General features: G+C 41.2%; 1 protein-coding gene across 1 annotated transcript; it reads left to right on the top strand.

Moving 5' to 3' along the window:
• TKT (transketolase) lies at window positions 1-27925 on the top strand. The gene is made up of 14 exons (XM_076346257.1): window positions 1-289; window positions 5775-5892; window positions 7500-7613; window positions 8280-8377; window positions 10034-10225; window positions 11068-11186; window positions 15024-15217; window positions 15828-15992; window positions 17261-17417; window positions 20822-20952; window positions 22321-22404; window positions 22586-22679; window positions 24376-24498; window positions 27621-27925. The coding sequence occupies exons 1-14, from the start codon at window positions 183-185 to the stop codon at window positions 27806-27808; spliced, it is 1884 nt and encodes a 627-aa protein (XP_076202372.1). The 5' UTR covers window positions 1-182; the 3' UTR covers window positions 27809-27925.

Genomic DNA, 27925 nt, shown 5'->3' with positions numbered 1-27925 from the left:
GCCCTCCTCTCTCTCTCTCTTTCTCTCCTTCCCTCTCTCTCTCTTTCCGCCCCCACGGCACGGCACGGCCCGGCTGAGGCGCGCTGCCCGCAGCCCTCGCGGAGCGCCGCTGTCCCTGCCCAGCCCCAGGTGCCACCGCTGCCCGAGACCCGCTGCCGCCGCGGCCCTCCTGCTTCGCCCCCATGGAGGATTACCACAAGCCGGACCAGCAGACCCTGCAGGCCCTGAAGGACACGGCCAACCGGCTCCGCATCAGCTCCATCAAGGCCACGACTGCGGCTGGCTCCGGGTGAGTGAGGCGAGCGGGCTGCGTCCCAGCCCTGGCCGCAGACCGGCCCCGCCGTGCGCCCGCGGGTATGCGGCGCCCTCCCCTCCGGCGAGCCGCGCTCCCGCATCCCGGCTCGTGCATCCGTTCAGCGGCGAGGCCGAGGCAGGGTGGCGATGGGAGGGGCTGTGCTGGGCTCCCTCAGCCCGTTACCCGGGGACACACCGGTGTCTCCCGAGGGCAGGTGCTCCCCCCCCGCTCTCTGTTTCCTGCCCGTTGTGCAGAACACCGAGCAGGCGGGGATGCTGGGGGCCCATCCGTGCCTCCCGCGGGTGGGCGGGAGGGCTGAGGCGGCCCCGGGGCGGGACGTGCGCTGCGCGGGGATGGGGAGCCCGAGCGCGGCGCGTGGGGGAGGGATGATGCAGCGGGGGTCACGGCCAAATCCTCTGGACTCCCCCGGCACGTTGGGGGCTTCGCGCGAAGCTGCTTGATGTGGAGGCGCTACATCTGGAAATGGCGGCCGTGGGTGAGGTGTGGGGCTCCCGCGGCCAAAGGCCGCCCGGCCCGGCCCGGGGGCGGTAGCCGTCCCGCCGCGGGCCACGTCGGTCTCCGGGGCCGGCGGGTGTTGTGACTGCGGAGAGAGGCCGGGAATGCTAAGTTGATGCAGGACTGAAAACCAAAGAATTTGTGCCTGAGGCGCAAGCGGTTTCTTTTTCATTTCGTGCCCGTCAGTTGGAACTAATTCTGCACAGAATTTCAAGTGAGCCCAAGTGGGATTATCTGTGAAATGCCCGCGGTCTCAAATGGGCAGTTTATTCAGGCCTCTGGACAGGATTTAGTGTGGGCTCTGATGTGTGCAGATTCCAGGGTTATCCTTCCTTTGATCATGCTTTACCTATGGAAAAAAAATCTCTGCAAACAATCCGCTTTTACTCCTGTAAAATTAAAGCCATTTTTTCTGTTTGAATAATACATTTGAGTGCTTCCATATAGAGTGCTGGCCTTTTTTTTTTTTTTTTTTTTTCCTTTCCCCTTCAATATCTCATCTTGTTGCAATTTCCTCCTTTGGACCTCTTTGAAACTGGCCGTAGTAGTATCAAAGATACTACAAAGATACAAAAAAAGTATCCTTTGGATGCTGAGGTTTGTGTGGAGAAAGGTGGATGCTGAGGTTTGTGTGGAGAAAGGTGGTGTGTAACATACTGTAAAGCTTCTTTGAATTGCCTTACACTTTCCACCCTGTGTCTGGCATGGGCTACCTCACATGGCTCTTTCTCAAAGCATACAGAAACTGAACTTTGCTCGTTCCTTTTGCATACAGGAAATGAAAATGCTGCTTTGGTTCTTCCTGTAAAATGGAGTGTTGGGACACAGGGAACCTCTCAGCTAGCCACAGGAGTGGGTTTTTGCAAAGCCATACCTTGTTTGGTCTAGTCTGGAGAGAGAAGTACAGGATACTCAACAGTTGCTCTTTTAATTCTTGATTTGTTTCAAAGCTACAATGTACAGGCAGTATTACAGGCCTGTGTGAAATTGTAGGTAAGAAAAATTGTGCTAAATCTACTTAGTAGAGCTTGGGCTTCAGTCTTGAGCTTCTAGTGTGTATTTTAAGCAGGCCACAGAGATGTATGGTATCAGTTGTCTTATCTACAGATAAAATTATTTCTCTGTTTTGTCTGATGTGCTATTAGAGAATAAGGATCTTGCTACAGCCTTTGCTTCTCTTCTGTGGTCCATGAAATTCAATCGTAAATCCATTCTCCCCATACTGATGAAGAAACAGTAAAAGTAGTTTTACTCAAGCTTTTTATTCCTGGTTCATGTATGCTACAATACTGAGCAATTCTTGCACAAAGGCATTTCATTAATCACTCTAGCTTATTCTAGTACTAGAGTTGTGTAGAGTGTGAAATAATTACACAACCTGATAATGAGCAGATTATGAAAGATGGGCTCTGGAGGGAAGATTCTGTTGACAAGTCGTATATTTTCTTGATTAATAAGATTTGGTTACTAAGATGATGGTGTAGTAATGTGCCTAAAAGAAAAAGACATTCAGTCTGTTGCGGTGTTAGGCAAATGACATACATTTCTAAAACAGCTATACATTGTGAATGTGTTTTCCAAAACCTGAATGAGACAGTAAGCTTTGCTTAAATTGCTGGTATACACTAAGAATGTAGAAAGATGTTTGAATGCAAGTTAAATTTAAATAGAAGCTTACAGTTAATAAAAAAAATTGTCATGTTTGCATTGACTTTGTTAAGGAAATTTGTGTTTGTTAAAGGTGTAGTTTGTAAAACTGGCGGAAATACTTGCAATAAAAGCACTTCAAACAAAACAGGACCTGCCTACTTCTTTCAAGGAAGTAATTTCTGTAAACTGTGGCATATATTGCAACACAAGTGGTTCCGTGGTAGATCTGACACACCAGTTCTTGCAGTCTTTACTTGTACCAACTTTTGTTAAAGAAAGTACAGCCTTCATCTGGACAAGAGCTAAAAGATCAAGTAGTCTGATCCTAAAGATGCTCAAACATATCACTTTGAGTACTTTACCAGGTGTAGTGGAAAAATTCAGTGAACTGGAAAAAATTTTGTGCTTAAAATGCCTTAGGTGGGGAAAAAATTTGATTAAGTTAGTTGTAAACATTGAACATACTTGCTTTTGGGTGTGGAAGAAGTTTTTCTTTTAAATAAGTAGTGCAGACATTTTCATCAAAACTGGTAGAGTCTCTTTTGTAGGTAATGATAAATTTCTGCAGTTTTGAAACAGTGCCTGGCTTCTAAGGATTAGACGGTTAAATTCTTAAAAGTGGAAGTTGCAGGAGTTTCTTAAGAGGTAGTTAAGTTTCATAACATGTGGTGTGATCATTTGTTGCAGATTATTTTCTCCTTCATTTTTTTAGCTTTTGTCTTTCACTCAGTATTCCGTTTTAACTTTACACCACTATTCTTTTTAGTTGAAATGTGTAGATGCGTGTAGATGGAGCTAATATAAATTGGTGCACAGTAATAAAAAAGCCCCACAAAACTACATTGGAGTAATTATTTTACTCTTGATTTGTGTGGATCCAGGATTTCAGTGTTCTAATGTACTTTGATTTGGTTTCCTTCTAAAGGGCTATATTTCAAAATTAAGGCAGTTCTTCAGTAGAAGCTATCTGGCAGAGAAGTGTGTTAATCGGATCACCACCGCAAAGTTCTAGGTTGTTCATCAGTCAGGAACAGAACATGGAAGAATGTGTGAGAATAGACTTGCTGTGGGGGTTCTTCGCCCCCCCCCCCCCTTGTACAAGTAATCCAAATCACTTTGCTAGGCTTAACAAGGAATTCTTTTAATAGAACTTATTAGAAAAATATAAGCTAATACGAGCTAATAGAAGACCAGTAGATGTAGTTAAGATGGCTATATTTAAAGAAAATTGTGTAGCTGATTTTAGAATGATTTCTGGTATCCGATATCTAGTTAAATTTTTGGGTAATTTCTGTTAGCGGGGAGTCAATTAACCTGTAGTTTTAACAAGAATTTTTTTTTTCTTAATTTTCAGGTAATTTATTAAATTTTTCTACTTTTTTTTTTTTATTTCCACACGCTACCATTTTAGGTTGTTTAAAACTTTTTTTATCAAGACCAGGAGTTCATAGAAGTATGGTTAAGTATAAAGTTAATAAAATTAAAGGAATGAAAGCTTTAAACAAGCATGTAAGGCTTATTGATTAACTCAAATACATAAATATTTACTAATATGTTTGAACCATGGTTTAAAGCTAATTCTTTTGGTTCCCTGTGTGTGAGTACTTACTAAGGGATGGACACTAACCGTAATTCATATTTTGCTAGTGTTCTGCATGTTTTTATTCTCTTATTACAGCACTGTTGGGGATGTTGGGAGGGAACGTTTATTACTAGCAGAAGAGAATATTTTGATTAAAGTTCTAGTGAAAGTGTTGTCTAATCCTAACATGCATGGTAAATGTACATGTGGGAAGTGAAATGTGACACTTTCATAGTAAGTTTGTCCTGTTTTACAAGTAGGGTCAAATATTTTAAGAGTATTGTGTTAAAGATGAAAAATAAACATTGGTAGAAGAGAAAGTGAGATGAGACTGCAAGATATTTTCAAAGCTGGTGCAGATTTCTGTATCCATAACCTTCTTACTGTTCATCATTCACTTTCCTGTACTTCAGTAGCAACCACCGATGTCAAGAACGATCTTCTTTACACCAGTAAAAATCTGAAAAATGCTACTTTCCGCACTCAGTAAAGGTTTTTAAAGAGTCTCCTTACCCCTTGTAAGCTTTATTGCAAGTGAAAAGCCAAGGCTGATACACTCAAGTGGTCAAGTAGTGCCATCCCTTCAAGGTGCATGACAACTACAGTGATCATTATTTAAATTACAGTAATGTAAAAGATAAAAAGATGTAAAGATAAAAGCAATTGTATGTCCTTCTATTACACTTCAAATTAAATATATACCTTGTCTTGAAATAACTCAATATTTGCCACTTAGAAATAACCCTTTTCATGTAACTTTATATTTGCCTGTTGGTACTGTATCGCATAGTTGCTTCTGAAATGGGCCTGTGTATTTCTAAGGCAAGCTATAGTTGAAGTATTAATTTGTGTTGCTGTTCAAAATTGTTGCAAAAGTCATCCCAGATAGTTCAATGGGAAAGACTATCCCAGATACTTATAAATGTTTGATAAACCAACTAGTTCAATATTTCAAACTGATATAGATGTAAATATAGAAAATGTTGATTCCTCTCTCAGCCAAAGATTAGGCAAATGAGTATTTTACAATGTGTATCTGGGTGCTTACTGGAGACAGTAAATTTCTGTGTCCAGTTTCAGTAGAAGATGAAATACAAGAATTGTATTATTTAATGACCTCTTTAGAAATCAGAATTCTAGTTCCATCAGCTCTAACATGGTAAAATAAAATGGTACCTATGTTATACAGCTCGAAATGTTCCAGAACTTTCTGCAAAAGTTAATCTTGCGTTACCAATCCCTGCCTGTGCAACAGGGCCTGAACAAGTCATGATGCCATGCTTTTAATTCCTTCACTCGGTGAGTGGCTAAAGTACTGTGGAAAGCTGTCTTTGTTTCCTCTGCATCAGTGTGAATTTCTGCCGTCAGATAAATCAGTAGAGTATGATTTCAGGCACAGGGTCATACTGCTTCCTGTGCTTCACAGTCACCCATTAGGGTGGTGTTCCTTGGCATGAGGAAGAACAGAGAGCTCTAAAGGATATGTCCTTGAGCTGTCACCAGGGTCTACCTTTTAACATCTACTTCAACTAGGTAAGAAGGCTCCCTTTGTCTCAAAGTACAACTAATTGGGGAAATGGTAGATGGGATAGGCTATCAAAAACACTAAAGACTGTATAGACTGTATTTTAATGCTGAGGAGTAGAGGACTGGTAAAGTGATATTTTAAAGATATGGTCCTGAGCAAACAATAATGAGAAGTGGTAATCTTGGGTCTGTCTTGACTTGCAGCCACCCTACATCATGTTGCAGTGCAGCAGAGATTATGTCTGTGCTGTTTTTCCATACCATGAGGTACAAAGTGCAAGATCCCAGAAATGCCAGCAACGACCGGTTTGTTCTTTCAAAGGTAAAATAATAACTGTTATGCTGTACTGTGGCAGTCTGCTAGTAAAGAGCTGTCTGTCTGTAAATTAAATTGACTTGTCTTCCTTGACTTACACTTACTTATGCTTGCATCTACACAGAAGTCTGTTGGAAGTATTTAAGAGCTTGGAATTTGTCTACTTCAGAAAGACAAATAAAAGCTGGTTAAGTTAAGTTGTAGCATAACTCAAAAATAATTAAAAAGTGTCTGTATAATGTATCTTGATAAGTCTTAACTTCACTGTGTTAAGTTGTTCTAATATTAACAAATGTTATTATATTGTCTATAAAATCTATCAAGAAATATTAATGTCTGTTTTATTTTGGCTTAATCAATTTTCTAACGAGTAAGGTGCAGTTAGCTTTTGTGCTCTACTTGTTAAATGCAACCATGCTGTTATGCCTGCAGTCACGTCACAGTGTGCACTAATTACTGTGAGCTTTTCAGGGAGCATTGTATGAAATAGTTGTGGTAGGTTAGTAAGTAGTTTGCATTCCTACTGTGCCAGTATGATATTAAGGTCAATACTACTTCTGAAGCCACTGTGGTTCAGAAAACACATAAAACCACAATCTGGACTGGCCATTAGCATTTCTATCCCCTTTTGCATTGTGCCCTTGCAAATCACAGGGACATTTCAATCATATGACATAAAGGCAGGTGAGGGGCCTTCAGAAAACATAATGATGTAAAAAATGGCAGATGAAGTACTCCAGTGGAGCAGGTTCCATCTTTGAGTCAGAGTTCCTCACATGGTGGCTTACTTAGTGCTGCATAGCTGGTGGTGTATATCCTTGCATTGGATATAATAACTGTTGCCACTTCTGATTGCCATTCTGAAATAAGTAATTGGATGAGAAGCAAGCAGCTAATGCTGAGGTGGTAAAGCAGTAAGAGAGAGTCGCTTCTTCATGTTTGCTTTACCTATCTCTAATTAATCAGGGTTTCTGCCCAGAGTTGCTAAATGGCTTCAAACCTCTGCATGCTTTTTTGACTCCTAATGACTCCATGGGTGGAAGATGACTACTACTTTGCAGTTGTCCAGTTGGACCTGGCTGCAAGGATCTGAGCGTATAAAGCTTAAAATTTTACCTGTTGTCACTCACTGCATCTTACCTTGAATTCATATGTATTGAAGAAGTTCTAATGGGATAACACTTGCTCATCCATCTGCTTACTGGTTTAGTGAACAGTGCTCTGTTCTTGAAACTGGTACCTAAGCAAATTGAATCCAGGTTTTTTATTTGGATACCAAAACTACTTTTTGGAATTGGACCTGCATGGCTGAGAGAGACCTTCATACTCTTCCATGTTGATTTTCTCGAGGACATCCTAAATAGCTCTCAAGAGTGCTGCATTCTTTCTGTCTTAACTGTAGTCAGCTATCTGGGGTGCTCTAAGCAGGGGCATGGGGGACTTGGAAACAAGCATCAGTTGTTGCGTTGTGTTGTAAAAGTGTTTTGTAACTTGATCCCTTTTTAGTGGACATAAGAACCTGATTCCAGGGTTTGTCAGCTTTGTAGAATTTTGCCTTGATACTAGGATATTGTGAAACTTGTGCTTTGCTTAAAATTTATGTTTCTCTCTAGGGTCATGCAGCACCAATTTTATATTCTGTTTGGGCAGAGGCTGGCTTTCTACAAGAAGGAGAATTACTGAACTTGAGGAAAATTGATTCTGTCTTAGAAGGACACCCAGTACCAGTGAGTGCTCATAACCTTTGATATAAGATGGTATTTTCTGTAAAACAAGAAGTATATGTATTTTGCAGCAATTCTTGGTTGCCAGCTACAGTACAGGAAGGATAAAGACTTGTAAGAAGGATGATGATATTTATGGCTTCACGACTGAATCAGTGTCTGCGTTTGAATGAGCGTGTAAAAATGACATTTACTGTTGTAGTAAAGTTCCTATATAGTCCTGTATGTCAATATTTTCCATTTAAAAAAGGTTTATATAAAGTTCCAGCATGGCTTTTCTCATCCTTTAAGAAGCTTTGAGGTATTTCAGGAGTTTATATTCAGTTTGGTCACCTCATTGGTCTTTCCATTCCCAGTCAGTTGTTTCAATTGATTCTTTTTTACACAAAATTACCAATTCCTAACTGTTGCCATCCAAGGCATAGCTGAGAAATTCGTGGGCCATAGGTACCGTTCCTTCTCAGAGAGCCTAGTTAGCTTGTGACACTGATCATCAAGGTACACGCATTGCAGGGAAAGAAGGGGAAGAGGGCAAGATTTGGAGGGACTTGCACTATATTGTTATGGCTGAGAAGCTGAATTTTGATGTATGTTGAACAATCTTCTAGCACTGGAATGTAGTTCCTCTGTTTCTTAACTGTAAAATAATTGTTGTCTTTTTATTCTCAGAGACAAGCATTCACTGATGTGGCTACTGGATCCCTTGGTCAGGGTCTTGGTGCTGCATGTGGAATGGCATACACTGGCAAATTCTTTGACAGAGCCAGGTAATTCCATCTTTGTATTTCATGATTATAGGCATTCAGTGGGAATATCTTGTGAAAAGAAATTATTTTATTATCTCAATCAGGAAGAAAAACCCCTCCTTTATGCTATTCTCCATTCACAAATCTAATTTCAAATTCAGGTTTTAAGTGATAGATTACTAGCCCGATAATTACAAAGCCATTGCCAGTGAAACTACCAAGGATTTAAAGATAAGCAAGAATTCGTGCACATGTGTGTTCCTTTTGTAACCTGACAGCCTTCCAAGGTGATGTTCCTGAACAGAGAAGACAGTAAGTTGTTGGAGCAGCCTCTAACTTCCAGAGAGTAATTGATAGCCATTTTGAGACTGGTATGTGTCCCCTTAGAAGGAAGACTCAAACTAGAGATGCATTTGTTCAAAGTCAGATGACAAATAATGGAGAACATGTATCTAGATAAGGAACTGTTATGGTCAATAATAGCACCATTGAATCATAAAGTAGGTCTTCAAAATGTTATCAGAAAGGCACTCGACTCCATAGAGACAAAAATAACTGCTTCTGCCATTTGTTCTGTGGACAAGAAAAGTAGATGTCTAAAGGCAAATCTGTATGAGGAGGAAAATAGCCTGATGTAGTTGATGTATTTTATGTGACAGTTCTAGTACATTCGAGCATAGGCTGCCCAGTTAATGTGTCCTGCACTTCACTAGCTTGAAATCATTTCTGTGAAAGATGACTTGCTGATTTTAATTGAGTTTAGCAGATGCTACGTGTGGAAAAAAGCTAACCAGTGCTTACATGACAGAAGAAAAAGGTGGTCTTGCATGCAGTACTGGGGAGCAGCTTATGTCAAAGGAGTTCAGATTTAGCTGAAGGCAGGTGGGATTCAGATCAAAAGTCTGTTATAGCTTAATGTCTAGTAAAAAAAAAAGCTAACAGCCATCTTGATTATTTTGTTTTAAAATTATATATTTGAAGGCTAATTTGCTATTCTTTTTTAATTTTAATAGGTAATAAACATTTATAAAGCTTTGTCATCCAAAGAAAGAGAGTGGTAATAAAAGAAAAATACAGCAGCTGAACTCTGTAGAGATCAGGCAGTACTCCTGCTAACTGAGTTTTACCTAAATAAGAAGTGTCAGTGTTTGGAGAAGTAATCTACAAACTCATATCATGCTGATTATCTTTTTCCTGCATTCTGAATTTGGTTATGCAACATGCTTTAATCCGTAGTTGAGTTCATCCCCAATTTATAGTTTCCCAAAATTAAATTATTGGTCGTCCTTCCAGAGAGTATATGGTAGGAATGAGGAAGACAGTAACCTTTCATGCATTGTTAGTGATCTTGCTGAGTCACAGTGACAGTGTTTAATGGGCCTGTTCATTCAAGCCTTGCAATAGGAGTGTTAAGACCTGATTTTTTTGAGACAGAGGTTTGAAAAGGAGTACACTATTTCTCATCTTATTTTTTTCATGTGTATCAACAGCTCAAAAGTGTTTTAATTTGATTTGTCTAAGGTTATGTAAGGTTATCTGAGGTGAATGTGTTGAGTAATGGGAGTTGAGTTTGGAAAAAGGAGTGAATTCTCACTATGAATTGTTAGAGGGGTTTTGCTTTTGATTTAATTGTGCTTACACAGCAAATTTTTTTTTTTTTTTAATTTCTTCTTCTAGCTATCGAGTGTATTGTCTGCTTGGGGATGGAGAGATATCTGAAGGCTCTGTTTGGGAGGCAATGGCCTTTGCTGGGTTTTACAAGCTTGATAATCTTGTTGCTATACTTGATGTTAACCGTCTTGGACAAAGTGACCCTGCCCCTCTGCAGCATCATGTTGAAATTTACCAGAAACGCTGTGAAGCCTTTGGGTATGTGATTGGAAGAAGTTCAGTATAGTCCCCATTTTAAACTGTATGTTTTATTTGCTTTTCCAAATTTTTCGAATGAGCTTTCAGCTCCAAAGGATGCCATCACCAAGAAAGATGGTTTTTCATAATGTCTGATATTAGTCGTGTTTAATGGTACAGCAGGAATATTAAAAGTGGCGGAATTTTTTGTTTAGAGGAAAGATAAAAGGACTGCTTACTCAAATAAATGTTAGAGGATCTTAAAGCAGTTTTTATCACATTCAATACAGATTTTATAACTGTTTGTGTGACCAAATGCACTGTCATAGCAAGTAGATCAGAAAAAAGGGCATGGAAACTGTTACTCATAAGAGAATGCTTTGTGTATTGGCTTTCATTTAGTTTAGAAATGTATATTTCTATGTAGATGCAAAAATCCATAATAAAAAACTCGGTCAGATACAGTAGCAGCCATGCAAATTATGATGGAGCATTTTTATTATTTTTGTTATTTTAATCAACTTTCATTGTCAGTTTTTTAATTGATTTCTAGATGTTTGATTTGCTCGTCATTAAAAATGGCTATTCTGTCTGAAGAAATGTAAGATAACTTAGTTATCTGTGGGCTGTGAATTCTGCTAGTAGCTGTTAATCCCTCTGTGACTCATTTTGTGTTATAAAAAATGGACTATGACATTTTATGATCTCAAATGAATGCTAGTTCATGTTTCTGGCATACTTTGGGTCTCTTAAAAAGACACTGCATTGGAATGAAGTTACTGTTCGTTATTGTTATTGCTAACTACCAGAGAGTGTCACATGCTAAAACCCTTTAGAAACAGTTGATCTGCTTGTGTTCTTAGCTGGCATGCTATCATCGTTGACGGACACAGCGTGGAGGAACTTTGCAAAGCCTTTGGCCAGGCCAAACATCAGCCAACGGCTATCATTGCAAAGACTTTTAAAGGCAAAGGCATATCAGGTAATAAAACATCTATTGCTTTGCATACACATGTGTATATAATAATATATGAGGGGCCCAAGAAAGCTGGTTAATATTCAAGGATCACCTCCTCCAAGCCCAAGAGCAATGCATCCCAACAAAGAGGAGGTCAGGCAAAAATGCCAGGAGGTCTGCATGGATGAACAAGGAGCTCCTGGACAAACTCAAACACAAAAAGGAAGCCTACAGAGGGTGGAAGCAAGGACAGGTAGCCTGGGAGGAATGCAGGAGAAATTGTCCAAGCAGCCAGGGATCAGGTTAGGAAAGCTAAAGCCCAGATAGAATTAAATCTGGCCAGGGATGTCAAGGGCAACAAGAAAAGCTGCTATAGGTACATCGGGGATAAAAGGAAGACGAGGGAAAATGTGGGCCCTCTCCAGAATGAAATGGGAGACCTGGTTACCCAGGATATGGAGAAGGCTGAGGTACTCAATGACTTTTTTGCCTCAGTCTTCACCAGGAAGCACACAAGCCACACTGCCCAAGTCACAGAAGGCAAAGGCAGGGACTGGGAGAATGAAGAGCCGCCCACTGTGGGAGAACATCAGGTTCAAGACCATCTAAGGCACCTGAAGGTGCACAAGTCCAAGGGACCTGATGAGATCCATCAGCGGGTCCTGAAGGAACTGGCGGATGAAGTTGCTAAGCCACTATCCATCGTATTTGAGAAGTCGTGGCAGTCCGGTGAAGTTGCCAGTGACTGGAAAAGGGGAAACATAACCCCCATTTTTAAACAGGGAGAAAAGGAAGACCCGGGGAACTACAGGCCAGTCAGTCTCACCTCTGTGCCTGGCAAGATCATGGAACAGATCCTCCTGGAAACTATGCTAAGGCACATGGAAAATAAAGAGGTGATTGGTGACAGCCAACATGGCTTCACTAAGGGCAAATCGTGCTGGACAAATTTGGTGGCTTTCTATGACGGGGTTACAGCGTTGGTGGAAAAGGGAAGAGTAACTGACGTCATCTACCTGGACTCGTGCAAAGCATTTGACACTGTCCCGCACGACATCCTTGTCTCTAAATGGGAGAGACATGGATTTGATGGGTGGACCACTCGGTGGATAAGGAATTGGCTGGATGGTCACGCTCAAAGAGTTGCGGTCGATTGCTTCATGTCCAAGGGGAGACTAGTGACAAATGGCATTCCTCAGGGGTTGGTATGGGGACTGGCACTGTTTCACATCTTTGTTGGCAACAGGGACAGTGGGATTGAGTGCACCCTCAGCGAGTTTGCCAATGACACCAAGCTGTGTGGTGCAGTCGACACGCTGCAGGGAAGGGTTGCCATCCAGAGGGACCTTGATAGGCTTAAGAGGTGGGCCCACGTGAACCTCATGGAGTTCAACAAGGCCAAGTGCAGGGTCCTGGACATGGGTCAAGGCAATCCCAAACACAAATACAGGCTGGGCAGAGAATGGATTGAGAGCAGCCCTGAGGAGAAGGACTTGGGGGTGTTGGTTGATGAGAAGCTCAACATGAGCCGGCAGCGTGCACTTGCAGCCCAGATAGCCAACCGTGTCCTGGGCTGCATCAAAAGAAGCATGGCCAGCAGGTTGAGGGAGGTGATTCTGCCCCTCTACTCCACTCTCGTGAGACCCCAGCTGGAGTACTGCGTTCAGCTCTGGGGCCCCCAACATAAGAAGGACATGGACCTGTTGGAGCAAGTCCAGAGGAGGGCCATGAAGATGATCGGAGGGATCGAGCACCTCTCCTATGAAGATAGGCTGAGAGAGTTGAGGTTGTTTAGCCTGGAGAAGAGAAGGCTGCGGGGAGACCTTATAGCAGCCTTCCAGTACCTGAAGGGGGCCTACAAGAAGAAAGCTGGAGAGGGGACTTTTTACAAGGGCATGCAGTGATAGGACAAGGGGTAATGGCTTTAAACTGAAAGAGGGTAGATTTAGATTAGACATAAGGAAGAAATTCTTCACTGTGAGGGTGGTGAGGCACTGGAACAGGTTGCCCAGGGAAGTTGTGGATGCCCCCTCCCTGGAAGTGTTCAAGGCCAGGTTGGATGGGGCTTTGAGCAACCTGGTCTAGTGGAAGGTGTCCCTGCCTATGGCAAGGGGGTTGGAACTAGACTTTAAGGTCCCTTCCAACCCAAACCATTCTATTGATTCTGTTACTAGGATATGTACATAGTGCTGCAATGAAGGTGCAATCATTTAAAAATACAGAAGTTTGAGTTTTCATACATTAGAAAAAGGTTGGTATCCTGTCAGCTTTTTGACTTGATCATACTACCAATACAATCTGAAAACTCAGAATTTCACCCTGTTGTTTTTTTTTCCTTTGTTGCCTTTTCTTATGGAGGACATTAGATTGACGCTTCATTGGAAGCAGGCAAAGATGTGGCTCTCAGTTCTTCACCTTATCCAGCCAGGTGCGCTTCCATGTTGACTGGGCTTTTACAGATCCCCAGTTGCAGAGTAGGATTTCCTCTGCTGTCAGCTGTACTTGAGTTGTTACTCTTTAAAAAGTCTTTTCTAGTCTGGAAGATGGCTGGGGGCAGTGGGGAACATTGGACCATATGACTTGGTCTTGAAAATTGCCCTAGCAAAAGAGGGCAACCTTCTTGGCTTGCTCTTGATCCCTAGACTCAGAGACTACTCTGAGAAGGGAGTAACTTTGTCACAGAAGCTCCCTGCTCCCTGTGTTGCAGATAACTGGGTCTACTTGTTGCCAGCCAGGCAGTATAAATGCATAGAAAACGAGGAGGGATGCTGCATGTACAGTTTTGACAAAGCTGTGTGAGATGTGGTACATAAGCTACCTGGTCATACTACAGGTTATTTCATATGATCTCATGTGTAATCCATTGAGATACAGGATGGCAGTAGTCCATAGAAGTTATTTCATAGGTTAGCAGCTCTTTGAATTTTGGAGTTCATGGTGCTTCCAAGATTCTTTTGTAGTTTTCACGTGGCGTGAAACTTGCCAAAATGTCATTGTCTGGGGGACGGATGTGTACCTACACATTTGAGCAATAGCATGCATAAAGTCTTTCAAACTCTTTATACTTCTCAACAGCGTTAGTGCTAAGAAAATTATTTTGGTTCGTGCAAGTGAGATGTGTGCTAGCTACTGAGCATTGTATCCACAGAATGGAGTAAATGCATATTCAGTGTGTCAGGGGTTGCCATGATTCTGTTCAGCTACAGCTTTTAGCAGCACTCTGTGAATTTATCTTTCTGACCAGATAAATATTAATAGCAAGAGTGAATATCTTCATTCCTTTTCACTGAGTAAGCAAGCAAAATTTATTGTTCTTAGTGACTTACTCAGTGAAAAGCAGCATATCAGTCAGAGAGGTAATTTTGCTGTTAGTGACGGGTGCACAAAGATAAGAGTCATCAGAAGGTATTAAAATAAAGCTGTAAAATGTCAGGTCTTGTTTGAATTAGACAGCTTGGTTAACTGTTGTTTGAAACTTAGCTGAGTTTGTTTATTTAGGCTTAACTGTTGAAATTTTATGTTAACTGTTCACACTGATTTACTGTTTACTTCTTGCCACGCTTATGGACCACGTCGTTTAGGTGCCAATTTAAAAACAATTTCAGTAGAAGACGCTGGAATTCCGTCGCTAGTTTGGAATATATGGAATTTGACTATTTCTCTTATGTGTTTAAACATGTCTGTCAATGCAATTGAATACTATTGTAATTGTTTATAGTGGGAATAATAAGGAAGTTCTTCCTTGGAAGACTATACTAGACTGTCATACCCCACTGCACTTTTATCTGGGTAAAATCTGCAGCTAAAAACTTAAATAGTTTTTATATTTTTCTTATTTATAATGTAATTTTAAATATACAGGTGTTGAAGATAAGGAAAGCTGGCATGGAAAGCCCCTTCCAAAAAACATGGCTGAACAAGTGATTCAGGAAATAGATGACAAAATCCAAAATAAGAAAAAGCTTTCTCCAGCCCTCCCAGAAGAAGATGCACCTATAGTAAATATTAGAAACATTAAGATGCCATCTCCACCAACTTACAAAGTGGGAGAAAAGGTACTCCCTTCCTTTTTCAGTGTCAGATATCTTCGAAGCGTGAGACTGTTTAATGGATGGCAGGAGGTTTTGTGTTATCCCTTGCCATGATTTCAACTACCCACCTCTTCTCTCCTATTTTGAGTATCCTGGTAAACGCCTACCTCTGTTGTGTGACACACAGACATTCAACTCACTGGGTATTGAAAGGATATATTAAAATATAAAAACTCAAATCACTCTTCTTCATTTCGTGATCATTATCAATTATCCAAACTATTTTATGTGTATTTAAAATTAAAGAAACTCCATGAGGTTCAGTGAATTTCCATGATTGGAAACCAAGGTTTTAAAAATTTCCTAGCTGGATTGGTAGGGAGTTGCTGATTTCAGCACAGATGTGTGTCCTGATGCTTACCTGTATTTTTCTTTTTTGTTTACTCCTCTGTGTGTCACTGTTCTCATATGTACTTTTGATATTGCTAACATTTAAAGTGGTTTTGGTTGTGTTTTGTTTGGTTGTTTTTTTTAAATTGTATGTGCATGCACTCATAGAAAAACAAGAAAATGGGGGGGGAAGCTTCTAGAAACAGAAAGTTGTAACAGTACTGCTATATTTTTCTTTTCCTAGTGGGCTACCCGCAAAGCTTACGGTGTTGCACTTGCAAAACTGGGCCATGCTAATGATCGAGTGATTGCTTTGGATGGAGACACAAAGAACTCCACCTTCTCAGAGCTTTTTAAGAAAGAACATCCCAGTCGCTACGTTGAATGCTACATTGCTGAACAGAACATGGTAACTGGTCTCTTGGTTTTATGAAATACTGGTATTACACAGCAGGATCTGAGCCCATTAAGTCTGAGTCTTCAGAGAGTGGGGTTTTAATGTTTGCTTTTCATATGTATACTCATGGATATTTAATTTGACTTGCTCACTTCTTAGGGAAAAACTAGGCTATGGCAAAAGCTTACAAATATAATCCAACAAGAGTGCTTCTAATCATTCTTTCCTAATCCCCCTCTTTTTTTATTTTTATTTTTGTGGTCATATTGCCTGCGTTTCAGCAGAACACAAGGAGATGGCAACATGTAAACAACAGTAATACTTTCCACAGTGTCATTTGTAGAGATTTAACTCTGACTTTTTAGGTTGTTTTTTTTTCTTCACAAGAAATGGAATGTCACAACGTGACAACAAGTTCTACGCTAGACTGGGGTATAAAGATGAGGACAGAGAAACAGTTAATAGATTTAGCCTGATGACATTTGTACAGAAAGGACTAAAATAATTTGGTAACTCGTCTGTTTGACTGAGTCTTCAGTTGCCACCTGTATGGGTTCACTGAAGCAAGTGAAATTAAAGACACAAATTCAGGCAGAAATTTGTTGTTGTCTTTAATGACTTATAACCAAAGAACCCATAGACTGTCTCTTGCAAATTTTATACTCGGGCAGTTTCATGAGCTTGAGTCAGGCATTTTGGATTTACATCGGCTTAGGAGAAATTCGCCATGAAGAGCAGACCAATTTCTGTGTAAAATAAATGTATGGGGTAATTGTAGCAGTAAACAATTTAAGGACCTTGTTCTAATTTCCATCTTGCTGAAGAAAGGCCCTTTTAGTAAATACCAGTCCAAATAACACATGTAAATCCATTCCCACTTAGTAATGATAAGGTCTGCTGGAGATAGTAAAACCATGTCCTTTGGACTGAAAGTGTAAGCCTTTGATCCAGGAAAAGAAAGAGGGGGATAAGCCTTAAAACTCCGTGAATGGCTGCTTGGAACAGATAAAGAAAAGAAGCTGCCAGTAAGGATCAACAACAAGAGCTAGCAGTTGAGGCAAGGAGCAGAGGAGATGCTGGAGGATAGATACTGGAAGAGTGAGTTGCCTCCTTTCCTTTTTGGAAAGGCCAACAATTAGGAGCAGGACTGGACAGAGATTTTTAATCTGCATTGAGAGCTTCTTGCTAAAGTTTTATGGTAGGAAGTCCCACAGATGACATCTTGGAAACAACTGATAAATGAGGAATTCACTGTTCTTGTACAATCTCCTTCTTTTCAGGTGAGCATTGCAGTTGGTTGTGCCACTCGTGACAGAACTGTTGCTTTTGCCAGCACCTTTGCTACCTTCTTCACACGGGCATTTGACCAGATCCGTATGGCTGCCATCTCCGAGAGTAACATCAATCTCTGTGGGTCGCACTGCGGTGTTTCTATTGGTAAGGGCAGCCTTGGCTTATTTATCAGCAGGTTCCCATCTGTTTAGTGATAAGTGTCTAGCAGTAAAACTGATAATGCTTTGTGGAGACAATCAGTAATACAGCTGTGATGGTATAAAAGTGGCACCATTTATAGGAAGAAGTCATATTTACAATTCACTTTTATCAGACACATTGTTGTATTTAGAAAGAATAAGAAAGATTTCAAGCCTTCATCAGCTCATCGGCTTTTTTTTCTCTTTTATCAGTTTGGCCTGATAAAAATAGGACTTTTCCCTACAAGCTTTTCTACTCTAAAAGTATAGAGTGTTATAAAGGGATTGGATTGAAAGTGAGGAGCTTAGGTTCCTTTCCATCTTTGCAGTTGATGTCCTCTGTGATGAGAATAGGCGTGTGCTTACTGTACCTTTGTTTCCCAATCCCTAAAATGAGAAACTAATGATACTTATTGTTGCACAGATGCTCTTGTCCACCAATCTCAAAAACACTTTACAAGGGATAAATATTTTTGTTTTATTATGCCTTTGAAGATCACCGATTGGAAATAATTGCTTCAAGTTATCTCAGTATTTCTTACTACTGAAGCAGTTAATGCGTTGATTAAAAAAACCTGAAACTTCAAAGTACTAATGAAACAGGAACTGTGAAGCTGTTATGTAATTCAGGAAATTGGCAGTACTTTCTCTGGTCTTTGCTTCCCATCATAACTGTTTGGTACATGTCAGATCACATTGGGGTTTGATTTTGGTTTGAGGGAGGAAGGGAGTTTTGTTTTTTTAATGAAATGCATAGACATCACCCATGAAAACAGGAGCAGACTTGCATACCAAGAAGGAAAATGCCAGTAGACATTCATGCTTGAAAAACTACTAGGTATTTATAGGGGGAAAAAAAAGGGAGAGCTGACAGCGGTGGTAAATTAAGGCTCCCTGTGTACATCAATTTTTCAGTTGATTTAATAGTTTTGACTAGCAGTATGGTTTGGAGGAGGGTTAGGGTTTTTTGTTTAAAGCGAAATAGTTAGTTTGACCTGTAATATTGATAAAGATTTAAAGATGCTTCATAAATGTGTGTAGGCTCATCCAGAACCTCAAGCTTAACTTGTAGCAGTATAGAGCATGCTTTAGTAGTGGAGACTGTGAGTAGATCAGATTATGGCTTGTGTATGTCATTAAGGGAGGGATTCTATTACAAGCCTCTTTTTAAAATCAGTCCTCCCCACCTCATCATAGTCTAGTTCAATCCATTTTAAGTCTTTTAGCAAGCAGCAAAGGTTGTTGGTGCAGAAGCCAATTAGGTTTGGTCTTTGCTCATTTAAGAAGATAAAACTCCTTTGGGTTACCTGAATTGTCTCCTAGAACTACACTTCCAAGTTTCAATTTTCAGCACTGGAAATGTTCTGCTGGGAGCTGTGATAGTGAAGTGCATACTTAGATTTATAAAGTTGTTTGAGTTACAAATCTGATTCAGGCCTCTACTCTGATTTTCAAAAAAGAATTCGAACCCAAAGTTTTGCAACCAAGTTGTAAAAGAAAGTAATTCAGAGAAAGGCTTTAGCAGTTACAAAATTCAATTTTAAATGGAAGGGTATGAATTAAGTGCACTTCCTATTAGAACTTTGGGCCTGCATGGAATTCAGAATCCTAACTGGATCTGTGGTGAAAATTGAAGTTTTATGTATGCAGTTCTAGGTAGACCTGCATTGAAATTTGGACCTATTAAATTTATGAGAAATAACTATCACAATGACCTTCTGAACTTGTACTAAGTTCACTCCTGGACCAATAGTTGCTAATGGACCAAAACATTTAATGAAACATTAAATATGTTTTCAAGGTCATAAGAGAATAATGGAACATCTGTATTTTCCAAACTGAGCATACAGTGAAAGAAAGCAGAGTGTACATGTGTCAAAAATAGAAATATCAGTTGTTTAGACAACCAGTTTTATATTCTAGACATTTGATACTGTTCATATTAAGCACTCACATTTTTTTGTTAAGCTACATTTGTAGGTTTCGCAGATGTAATTGAAAATTACTCTCTTGATCTGTGTTACTCTAAAACCACGTAAATCAGGATTTCTGTGAAGATGCACTTGGGGCCGAACTCAATGTAGTGCTAGTCTGTAAATTACTAGTATGAACTGTGAATGCTGGTATTATTGGCACCACGTTAGCAAAAGTAGGACAAGCATGAGTACTCTTGTCACCCTGGGTAAGATTCTGATTCAGGTATCTGTTAATTTTGTCCTTCATAATTTTACTTTTCTTCTATGTATGCATTGTGTGGGCATTTTAGGAAAGGAAAATGCCCACTGAGACACCACGCATTCAGTCAGAGTGCATGCAGATTTAGAAACTCTGATGCTGAGAATTTTTTTCATGTCATGACCGAAAACAGACATGCTCTCTCTTCCTGGTTTGTGCCTACTTTTAGTAGTGTATAGTGGCAGAGTCCAATGATTGATTTCTTTTAACGTATTTGAAGTTCTTCAGAGTTTTGTGCTGCTCTTATGAAAGTACTCTCCTCCTTCCTCGTGAACTCGTCCTTCTTGAGTAACAGGTAGTGGGTGCATGTGGGAAGGCTTATTGCCCTGCTTCTGCTCTGCAGGCTGTGACATGACTGGATTCAGAACTCTTTGCATGGTTAGTTTGGAACAGTGCCGTTCCCAAAGCACCGTTACATAAGGTCATTGGGGGCGGGGGGTGTTGTGGGGATGTTTCTTTAACTACGGAAAATCATGGCATCCAGCACATGTTCTGGCTAATGATTCTTTTTTATAGATCTGCAGTTTATGCCATAAGGCACTTGAGTTGTTAAATTAACAATGCGGATGCCCTATTGCTCTTTAAAAGACTTTTTATAGTATTGAAAAATACATACCCTTCATTTAATCTTGAAGTGAGCCTAAGAATTTGAGAGTAGTTGTACCAAGTGCACTCTCCATTTCTGGTGGAACACATGCAATTCTCCTTTCACATTTCCAGCAGTTTAAATCTAGAGGAGCACTATTGACAAGTATAAATTTTGCTTGTGCAGCCTCAGTACATGTAAATCTGAAGATGCTCAGATACCTTGTGACCCTCTTTCTGTATCTGTACCCTTCCAACTTTGGTTGTCTTCCTTTTGTGTTGTTTTATTGTTGCACTTTATTTTCTATTTTTTCTTTTTAACCCCAGTTCTCTTTCTTTTTAGTCTCTTTTTATCTTTATTTACTGTTTAGATGGTTCCAAGTTTAAGGAGAAGATGATTCTTTTCTCGAGCAGGTAGACTTGCATGTCCTGTGTGTGCCTGATTTTATATTTTTTTTTTTTCTGGTTTACATTGAAACTCACTGCTATATTGAGTGATTGTCAAAAATGTGCACTTACTCTTTTGTAACCCTGGTTTAATTCTCTTAGGTGAGGATGGGCCATCTCAGATGGGACTGGAGGATCTGTGCATGTTCCGGGCTGTTCCCAATGCCACTGTGTTTTACCCTAGCGATGCTGTAGCCACTGAAAAAGCAGTGGAAATAGCTGCCAACACCAAGGTTTGCATCACAGTATTTCTGAGCCAGAGAGTAATCTTTTTTCTTTCACTTCTTTTGTTGCTTCTGGCATGTTTCTTGCATGTCTCTACCCACATAAATTCTTTCAAAGGCTCCAGCGTTACAGTGGGATGTTCTCTTTGCATGGAAGGGTTGCAGACATTCTGTCCAGGCTAGTGCAGAATGAACGGTCTGGAATGCTGTGGGCCAGATTTGGGGAGATGTAAATGATTACACAGCGATTGCAGTTTGGGTCTAAATTGGCTCAGAAATAAGGGCAAGTGTAACTCTTTTGTTGGTCTTTAGCAAACTTACAGAAAGTACACTCCTAGTATGATATCTCTGGGGTCAAAATTGAAGCTGGATATAGAAAGATAAATTCATCTTGAGGATTTTGATCATCAAGTGCCTGTACATGAAAGCTCAGGAGTCAGGTCCTCTAGTAGTCTAAGACAGTCTACATCTTTTGGAGATACGGAGAGCTGCTGCTTATGTTAGTTGACAGTCTCACTGGTCATCTTTTGCTCCTCTGTTGCCAATGATGGATTGCAGTTAAATTGGACTGTGGCTGAAGATGACTAAGACTTCCCATGTGGCTGTGACAGAGTTTCTGATCTCTTACCTTCAGCTAATTTGACGTAGTAATAGTCAAACGTCATTGGTAGCATTGGGTCGGATCATCTCCTTGATTGGTACTTCCTTTGGCTGCCATAGGACTTAACCTTGAGAAAGGAGCAAATAATCTGAAAAATTTCAATCTTGCTTCAAGCTTTTAAGTGAAGGAGTGTGGAAATTTGGTATATAACAAATGTGATGAGTCATTTGTGAAAAAAAGATGGGGGGGTGGAAAGGAGCGTAAGGTAGTGTGAGGGAGAGATTAGATTTAAGTACTGGTTTGTTACTTCTTTTGGAAGGGCATCTGAATGTTAACGGATGGAAAGGATTTTTCCTTGCTTTCAGCTGAGCATTTCTTCTTTTGCTTTAAAGTTGCTAGAGTAAAATTTGCACATGTATGGCAAAGTTCTAAGATTCTAATTAACTCTAGTAGGATTCTCCATTTCCACAAGAGAACAAAAGAGAAATAAAGATCTTAGAATCAGAAAGAAAATTGTAAGTTATCAGCGTGCTCTAAGAAGAGGTTAACTGTATTGTAATGTCTGAAACAACTAGCTATTGAAAAAGGACTAACGGGAATTGGGGGCGGGGGGGGGAGAGAAAAGTTTACTCAGTAGAACCAGAGGTAACATAGAAGGGTGAAAACCAGACAAATAGAAAAAGTTGTTTTGCTGTATTTTTTTTGTAGGGTTTACGAACTAGAATGTCAACACCTTTCTGGTTTTGTAACTTATAACATGTTTACTTCGGAAACAGGGCATTTGTTTCATAAGAACTAGTCGTCCTGAAAATCCTGTCATTTACAACAACAATGAGGACTTCCATATTGGACAGGCAAAGGTAAATATTGCCCAGATAAATAGAATCAGAAAAAATACGCAAAGTTCATCCTGTAAAAGCCCCTTTCCCTCTAAAGCATTCCAATGCCAAAGGTTTGATCTTTTTTAATAAAAATGTCCAGAAATGTTAGAAATATCGGTAAGATTTATTGTTAAAAATACATGGAAACATTTTCTTGCAGGTGGTTCTGAAGAGTAAGGATGACCAAGTGACTGTGATTGGAGCAGGAGTCACTCTGCATGAGGCTCTGGCTGCAGCAGAGCAGCTGAGGAAAGGTGATCAGACTATAGTTTGGGGTTTTTTCCTTTTTTATCATTTAACACAGCAAAGAAATCAATACCACTCAGCCTAACTGCTCACCCTTTGTACTGGTAAACATTAATTAAAATGTTGCAGACAGCTGGTCACCTGTTAAGCTGATACAGTGCAACATAGGATACATCTGCCAATCTTGCCTAATTGAGTAGGTTTTAGTTAGCTTAGCAGCATTAGTAGCCATGAAAATTGCCAAACTGATCAGATCAAAGTCGTCTTAGAACTGCTAATCTGTCTGGAAGTGCCCTGCAGGCAGAATCTTAGAGGAAGCATGTGAGAAGCAGGAGCGATCCTTTCCTGGCATATTGCCTGGGTGGGCTAGGGTACCAATACAATAGAATGCAATCAGGCTGGGGCCAGTTACCAAAATGCAGCCTGTCAGCTGAGCCACAGCAGCTGTGTGTGCTCTTACACAATGCTGTTGATATGCAGTGCCTTTGTGTAGATATGGTTCACTGCTAACTTGGGTTTTTTTGAATGAATGTATCAACTTTTAACTAGCATGGGAGGCAATAATTCTATGACAGTGCTCAAATGCACTCCCACAGCGAAGATAAAAATCCTTCAATGAAATAAGAGAAAGAAACCATCAAAAATCCATCTGTGAGTCAGTAACCTATGCCCAGGAAGAGATTACAAATAGTAAGAGATAATACAATTAATGCTGCCTGTGGCTTACGGGTAGCTTTGTATGCTCTATCTAGGTGGACAGATATTTTGTCGTGACCTTGAGCCATCAGGCTTAGGACATTTTGAAACTTCTGTTTTCAGAACTGTTGTTATTTTTCTGCATTTACCATGCTTTGCAATGCTCTGCTGATCTTGAAGTATGAATAACCAGCTATGGAGAGATAATCCCTAGCGTAGAGGCAGCGTCTAATACCTAAAATATATTGGTCACTAAAGAGCCTTCAGTCACAAAACTGTCAACATAACATAGGGCTTCTTTATGTATGATAAGAGTTGATTCAGTGTTCAGCTCGCCAAGATCAGACAAAACCTCATGTAATTTGCTATTCTTTATAAACAATCGCCATTTGTACATAGCTTTAACAAACAATCTAGGGCTGCCTTGTGATGACAGGACAAATTCTGGTTTTGATGCCAACCTTAAGGGTGCCACAGTCAGGGCTGGGGCAGTTCAAACAGGCATTCCTGATAGATGGGCAGCCTGCAATGAAGAATTCAGAATGCCTACAGACTGAAGAAGCAGGAGGAGGTTGTGCTTGGCTTGATAATAAAGTTAAAGGTAAAATAAAGTCTGGGAAAAAGAATTGTGATTGACAGTCTGAATAAGAAGGATTTCCTGGTGACTACATGCTTCTCTTACCTGTGGGAAGGCCAGTTAGATTACTGTTTTGCTGATGGGCACTCCTAATGACCTTGAGTCACTTATCCAAGGCTTTTCTGCCTCAAGAGTTTTGTCTGTGGAATGGATGGCTATTACTATCTCACAAGGTGCATGAAGAAAGAATACATGCAAAAATTAGGGTTGGTTGGGTTCTGTGGTAGACAAGCCATAGGTACAGATACCTGAGAGTTAGTGTAGACAGTTTTCATAATGGCTCTAAAAGATTGCAGGGGCTGCCTGTACCACTTCTATTGTCTTGCATTCTCCAAATTCATGTTGCAAATCATTTCATTCTGTTTCTGCAGAAAAAATCTTCATCCGTGTGATTGATCCCTTCACTATAAAGCCCCTGGATAAGAAGACAATACTTGAAAATGCAAGAGCAACCAAGGGCAGAATCATCACTGTTGAGGACCATTACCATGAAGGTGAGCTGGGTCCAGGAGGTCACAGCCCACACAGTTGTTCCCCAGGGGCTGGAAGCTCACAGTTTCTCCTGACCTGAGGGAGGAGTATGGGACCTGATGCTGTCGTTCAGTTAAAGCAAAAGAGAGATTTTAGCCTTTTTCATTGCTGTTACGATTATAAGATGACACTGAGGGTTGAAAGTTTCCTAAGATATAATGGGTTAATAGGGGCTGCCTTTCTGATTAGCTTGGCCTTGTGTGCCCTTCTGTATGCTTGGTCCAAGTGAAGTCTTGATTCATTTGTGCCCAGTGAAATTGTAAATTTCATTGCACAGAACGGTCTCAGAATGGCTTTACAGCAGCTGCTCTGCAGTTTGTTAAATTGCAGGAGAGACTGTGGCTGTGCAGGTTTCTTAAGTTTTCCTGGTGTCCAAAAGCTTGATTCCAGGTTGCTTGAAATCAGATGGTTCTGGCAGTTTCCAGTCACTCTGGGATAAATTCCTCTCTCTTTTTTCTCCACTACTATAAAAGAGCAGATCAGGGCTCGTGAAGAGCCAGAGCACTTTACATCCTCACTGGACTCTTTTTTTTGTTCCTTCATTTCACCTGCTTACAGGCCGTTTCAGAATCTGGTACAGGGTAGTGTTCTTAAGCTAGGGTAAAAAGTGCATGATGCATGCAAGAAGGAATTTCTAAGATGATTCCCAAGTAAATCTTAAGATAAAATGCTTCTTGGGAGAAGCAGAGTAGTCTCTATAAGACTACCCCAGCTTCGCTGCCAGGATTTTATTTAGAATCATAGAATCATTTAGGTTGGAAAAGACCTTTAAAATTATCGAGTCCAACCGTTAACCTAGCACTGCCAAGTCCACCACTAAACCATGTCCCCAAGTGCCACGTCTACACATCTTCTAAATACCTCCAGGGATGGTGACTCCGCCACTTCCCTGGGCAGCCTGTTCCAATGCTTGACAACCCTTTCAGTGAAGAAATTTTTCTTCATGTCCAATCTAAACCTCCCCTGGTGCAACTTGTGGCCATTTCCTCTTGTCCTATTGCTTGTTACTTGGGAGAAGAGACCGACACCCACCTCACTGCAACCTCCTTTCAGGTAGTTGTAGAGGGCGATAAGGTCTCTCCTCGGCCTCCTTTTCTCCAGGCTAAACAAGCCCAGTTCCCTCAGCCGCTCCTCAGAAGACTTGTTCTCCAGACCCCTCACCAGCCTCGTTGCCCTTCTCTGGACACGCTCCAGCACCTCAACGTCCTTGTAGTGAGGGGCCCAAAACTGAACACAGTATTTGAGGTGCGGCCTCACCAGTGCCGAGTACAGGGGCACGATCGCTTCCCTACTCCTGCTGGCCACACTATTTCTGATACAGGCCAGGATGCCATTGGCCTTCTTGGCCGCCTGGGCACACTGCCGGCTCATGTTCAGCCGGCTGTCGACCAGCACCCCCAGGTCCTTTTCCGCCAGGCAGCTTTCCAGCCCCTCTTCCCCAAGCCTGTAGCGTTGCATGGGGTCATTGTGATCTAAGTGCAGGACCCGGCACTTGGCCTTGTTGAACCTTACATGATTGACCTCGGCCCATCGATCCAGCCTGTCCAGGTCTCTCTGCAGAGCCTTCCTACCCTCGAGCAGATCAACACTCCCGCCCAACTTGGTGTCGTCTGCAAACTTACTGAGGGTGCACTCGATCCCCTTGTCCAGATCGTTGACAAAGGTATTTAACAAAACTGGACCCAGTACTGAGACCTGGGGAACACCGCTTATGACCGGCCGCCAGCTGGAGTTAACTTCATAATCTGCTGCCGCTTGCTCTCTGACATGCCTTGTTTGCACAGGTTTTCAGGGGCTTGCCTGTGCAAACATGTCCCGTGAAGATGAGACAATATGCAAACAGAGAGCAGCTGTTACGAATTGCATGTCAGGCTTGCTCCTCCTGGGGGGAGATGGAGAAATTAGCAGAGGGGCAGCTCTGAACTATGGCATTCGTAGATACTGTAGATATCTGCTAATAGAAATTAGTAGATATTATGAGAATATTATCCTACTTTAAGGTGAAGCATCACTCTTGCCAGGTATCTGAAGTGATCTGGTATTATCATAAGTGCTGGTTACACCATACTTTTGTTCCAGACTATGGATGGTGATAGCATCACTGAGCCTCATCGTTTTCTAGCTTATCTTTCAACTCTGGACAAATACTGTGCTGCAGATTTGCAAGATGGCAAAGTCATCACACTCTGAGGTGATGAACATGTGATTTACACTGGCACAGCTTTCTCTGTGTGATGCAATCAAGGAAGGTCAAGTGTACACGCATCACAAGCCTGAGTGCATTGCAAGCCCACATCAGGCTGATCTTACCAGCCGCATCCATGGAGGTGCCTCTGGCTGGAGGCTAAGTCTGACGGCTTAAATCACACCATGCCCGGAGCTGTGAAAAGCCCTGCGTTCCTGGATACACCCTAACTGAAGTGCAGCATCAAGGTGTCTCTCCTACCAGGTCTCAGAGCATGTGCTCTTGACACTGTTCCTGTGTTTTCTTCTTCCTTAGTACTCCTGCTTCCAGTGTCTCTCCTGCCGCCACGCGGTTCTCTGTTGCATCCTTTGTCCCTGTGACTGATAGTGATTCAGTCTGAGCTGAGCTCTAAGCAAAGGTTGTGAATATATTACATAACTCAGAGAGGTGCCCAGCGGCATGTACAGGCACTGTGAAAAGATGGAGCTCTTAAATGCTGTTGAGATTGGTGGGAATTAAGACTTTCGACGCATTAAGTACACTTGTAAATACTCCTCAGTCTAAATAGATTTTTAAACCTGGCCCTCGGTGGCTGATGCTGAAGAGGTGCGGGCTTCCTGACAGTTCTGTGCCCTTTAGAGGTGTATGTTTCTTTCTTACTGCCAATTTGTAAGTACTTCAGAAATGTCAGGCTGGTTGTCCTCAGAATGCCTTTGAAATAGGGAATTGTTTTCACTTCACAAATGGGTAATTCAGACATATATTGTGATTGATGTTTCTCATAAGCATGTGAATTGCGGATTTAACTTGCATGGACCTTTGAATCAGATATACGTGCAATCTATATGTTGCCTGTTGAAGCATACAGATGTATGTCGTGTTTGACTTTTTTTTTCATAGGTGGCATTGGGGAAGCGGTGTGCGCTGCAGTAGTGGGTGAGCCCGGTATCACAGTCAATCGCTTGGCTGTATCTCATGTACCACGCAGCGGGAAGTCAGCTGAGCTCCTGAAGATGTTTGGCATTGATAAAGATGCCATTGTGCAAGCTGTTAAGGTGGCAGTGTCCAAATCAAGAAATGCGGAGTAGTTTGAAGCATCTTGTGCTGTGTTACAGAAAAGCAGTGTTCAGAGAAGTACTGTAAGTTTAAGGCAGGCAAAGGTGCTTTATGTAGCGAGTTCTAATAAAAATACCAGCTTAAAAAAC

The sequence above is a fragment of the Aptenodytes patagonicus genome, chromosome 8, assembly GCF_965638725.1.
Source record: "Aptenodytes patagonicus chromosome 8, bAptPat1.pri.cur, whole genome shotgun sequence".
Taxonomy (NCBI): Eukaryota; Metazoa; Chordata; class Aves; order Sphenisciformes; family Spheniscidae; genus Aptenodytes; species Aptenodytes patagonicus.
This window is presented reverse-complemented; position numbering and strand designations above follow the sequence as displayed.

Coding starts and splice junctions, on each gene's coding strand:
- TKT (XM_076346257.1), top strand. CDS start 183: ATGGAGGATTACCACAAGCCGGACCAGCAGACCCTGCAGGCCCTGAAG. Junction 8,378..10,033: donor AAATTCTTTGACAGAGCCAG/GTAATTCCATCT, acceptor TTCTTCTTCTAG/CTATCGAGTGTATTGTCTGC. Junction 24,499..27,620: donor TGAGGACCATTACCATGAAG/GTGAGCTGGGTC, acceptor TTTTTTTCATAG/GTGGCATTGGGGAAGCGGTG.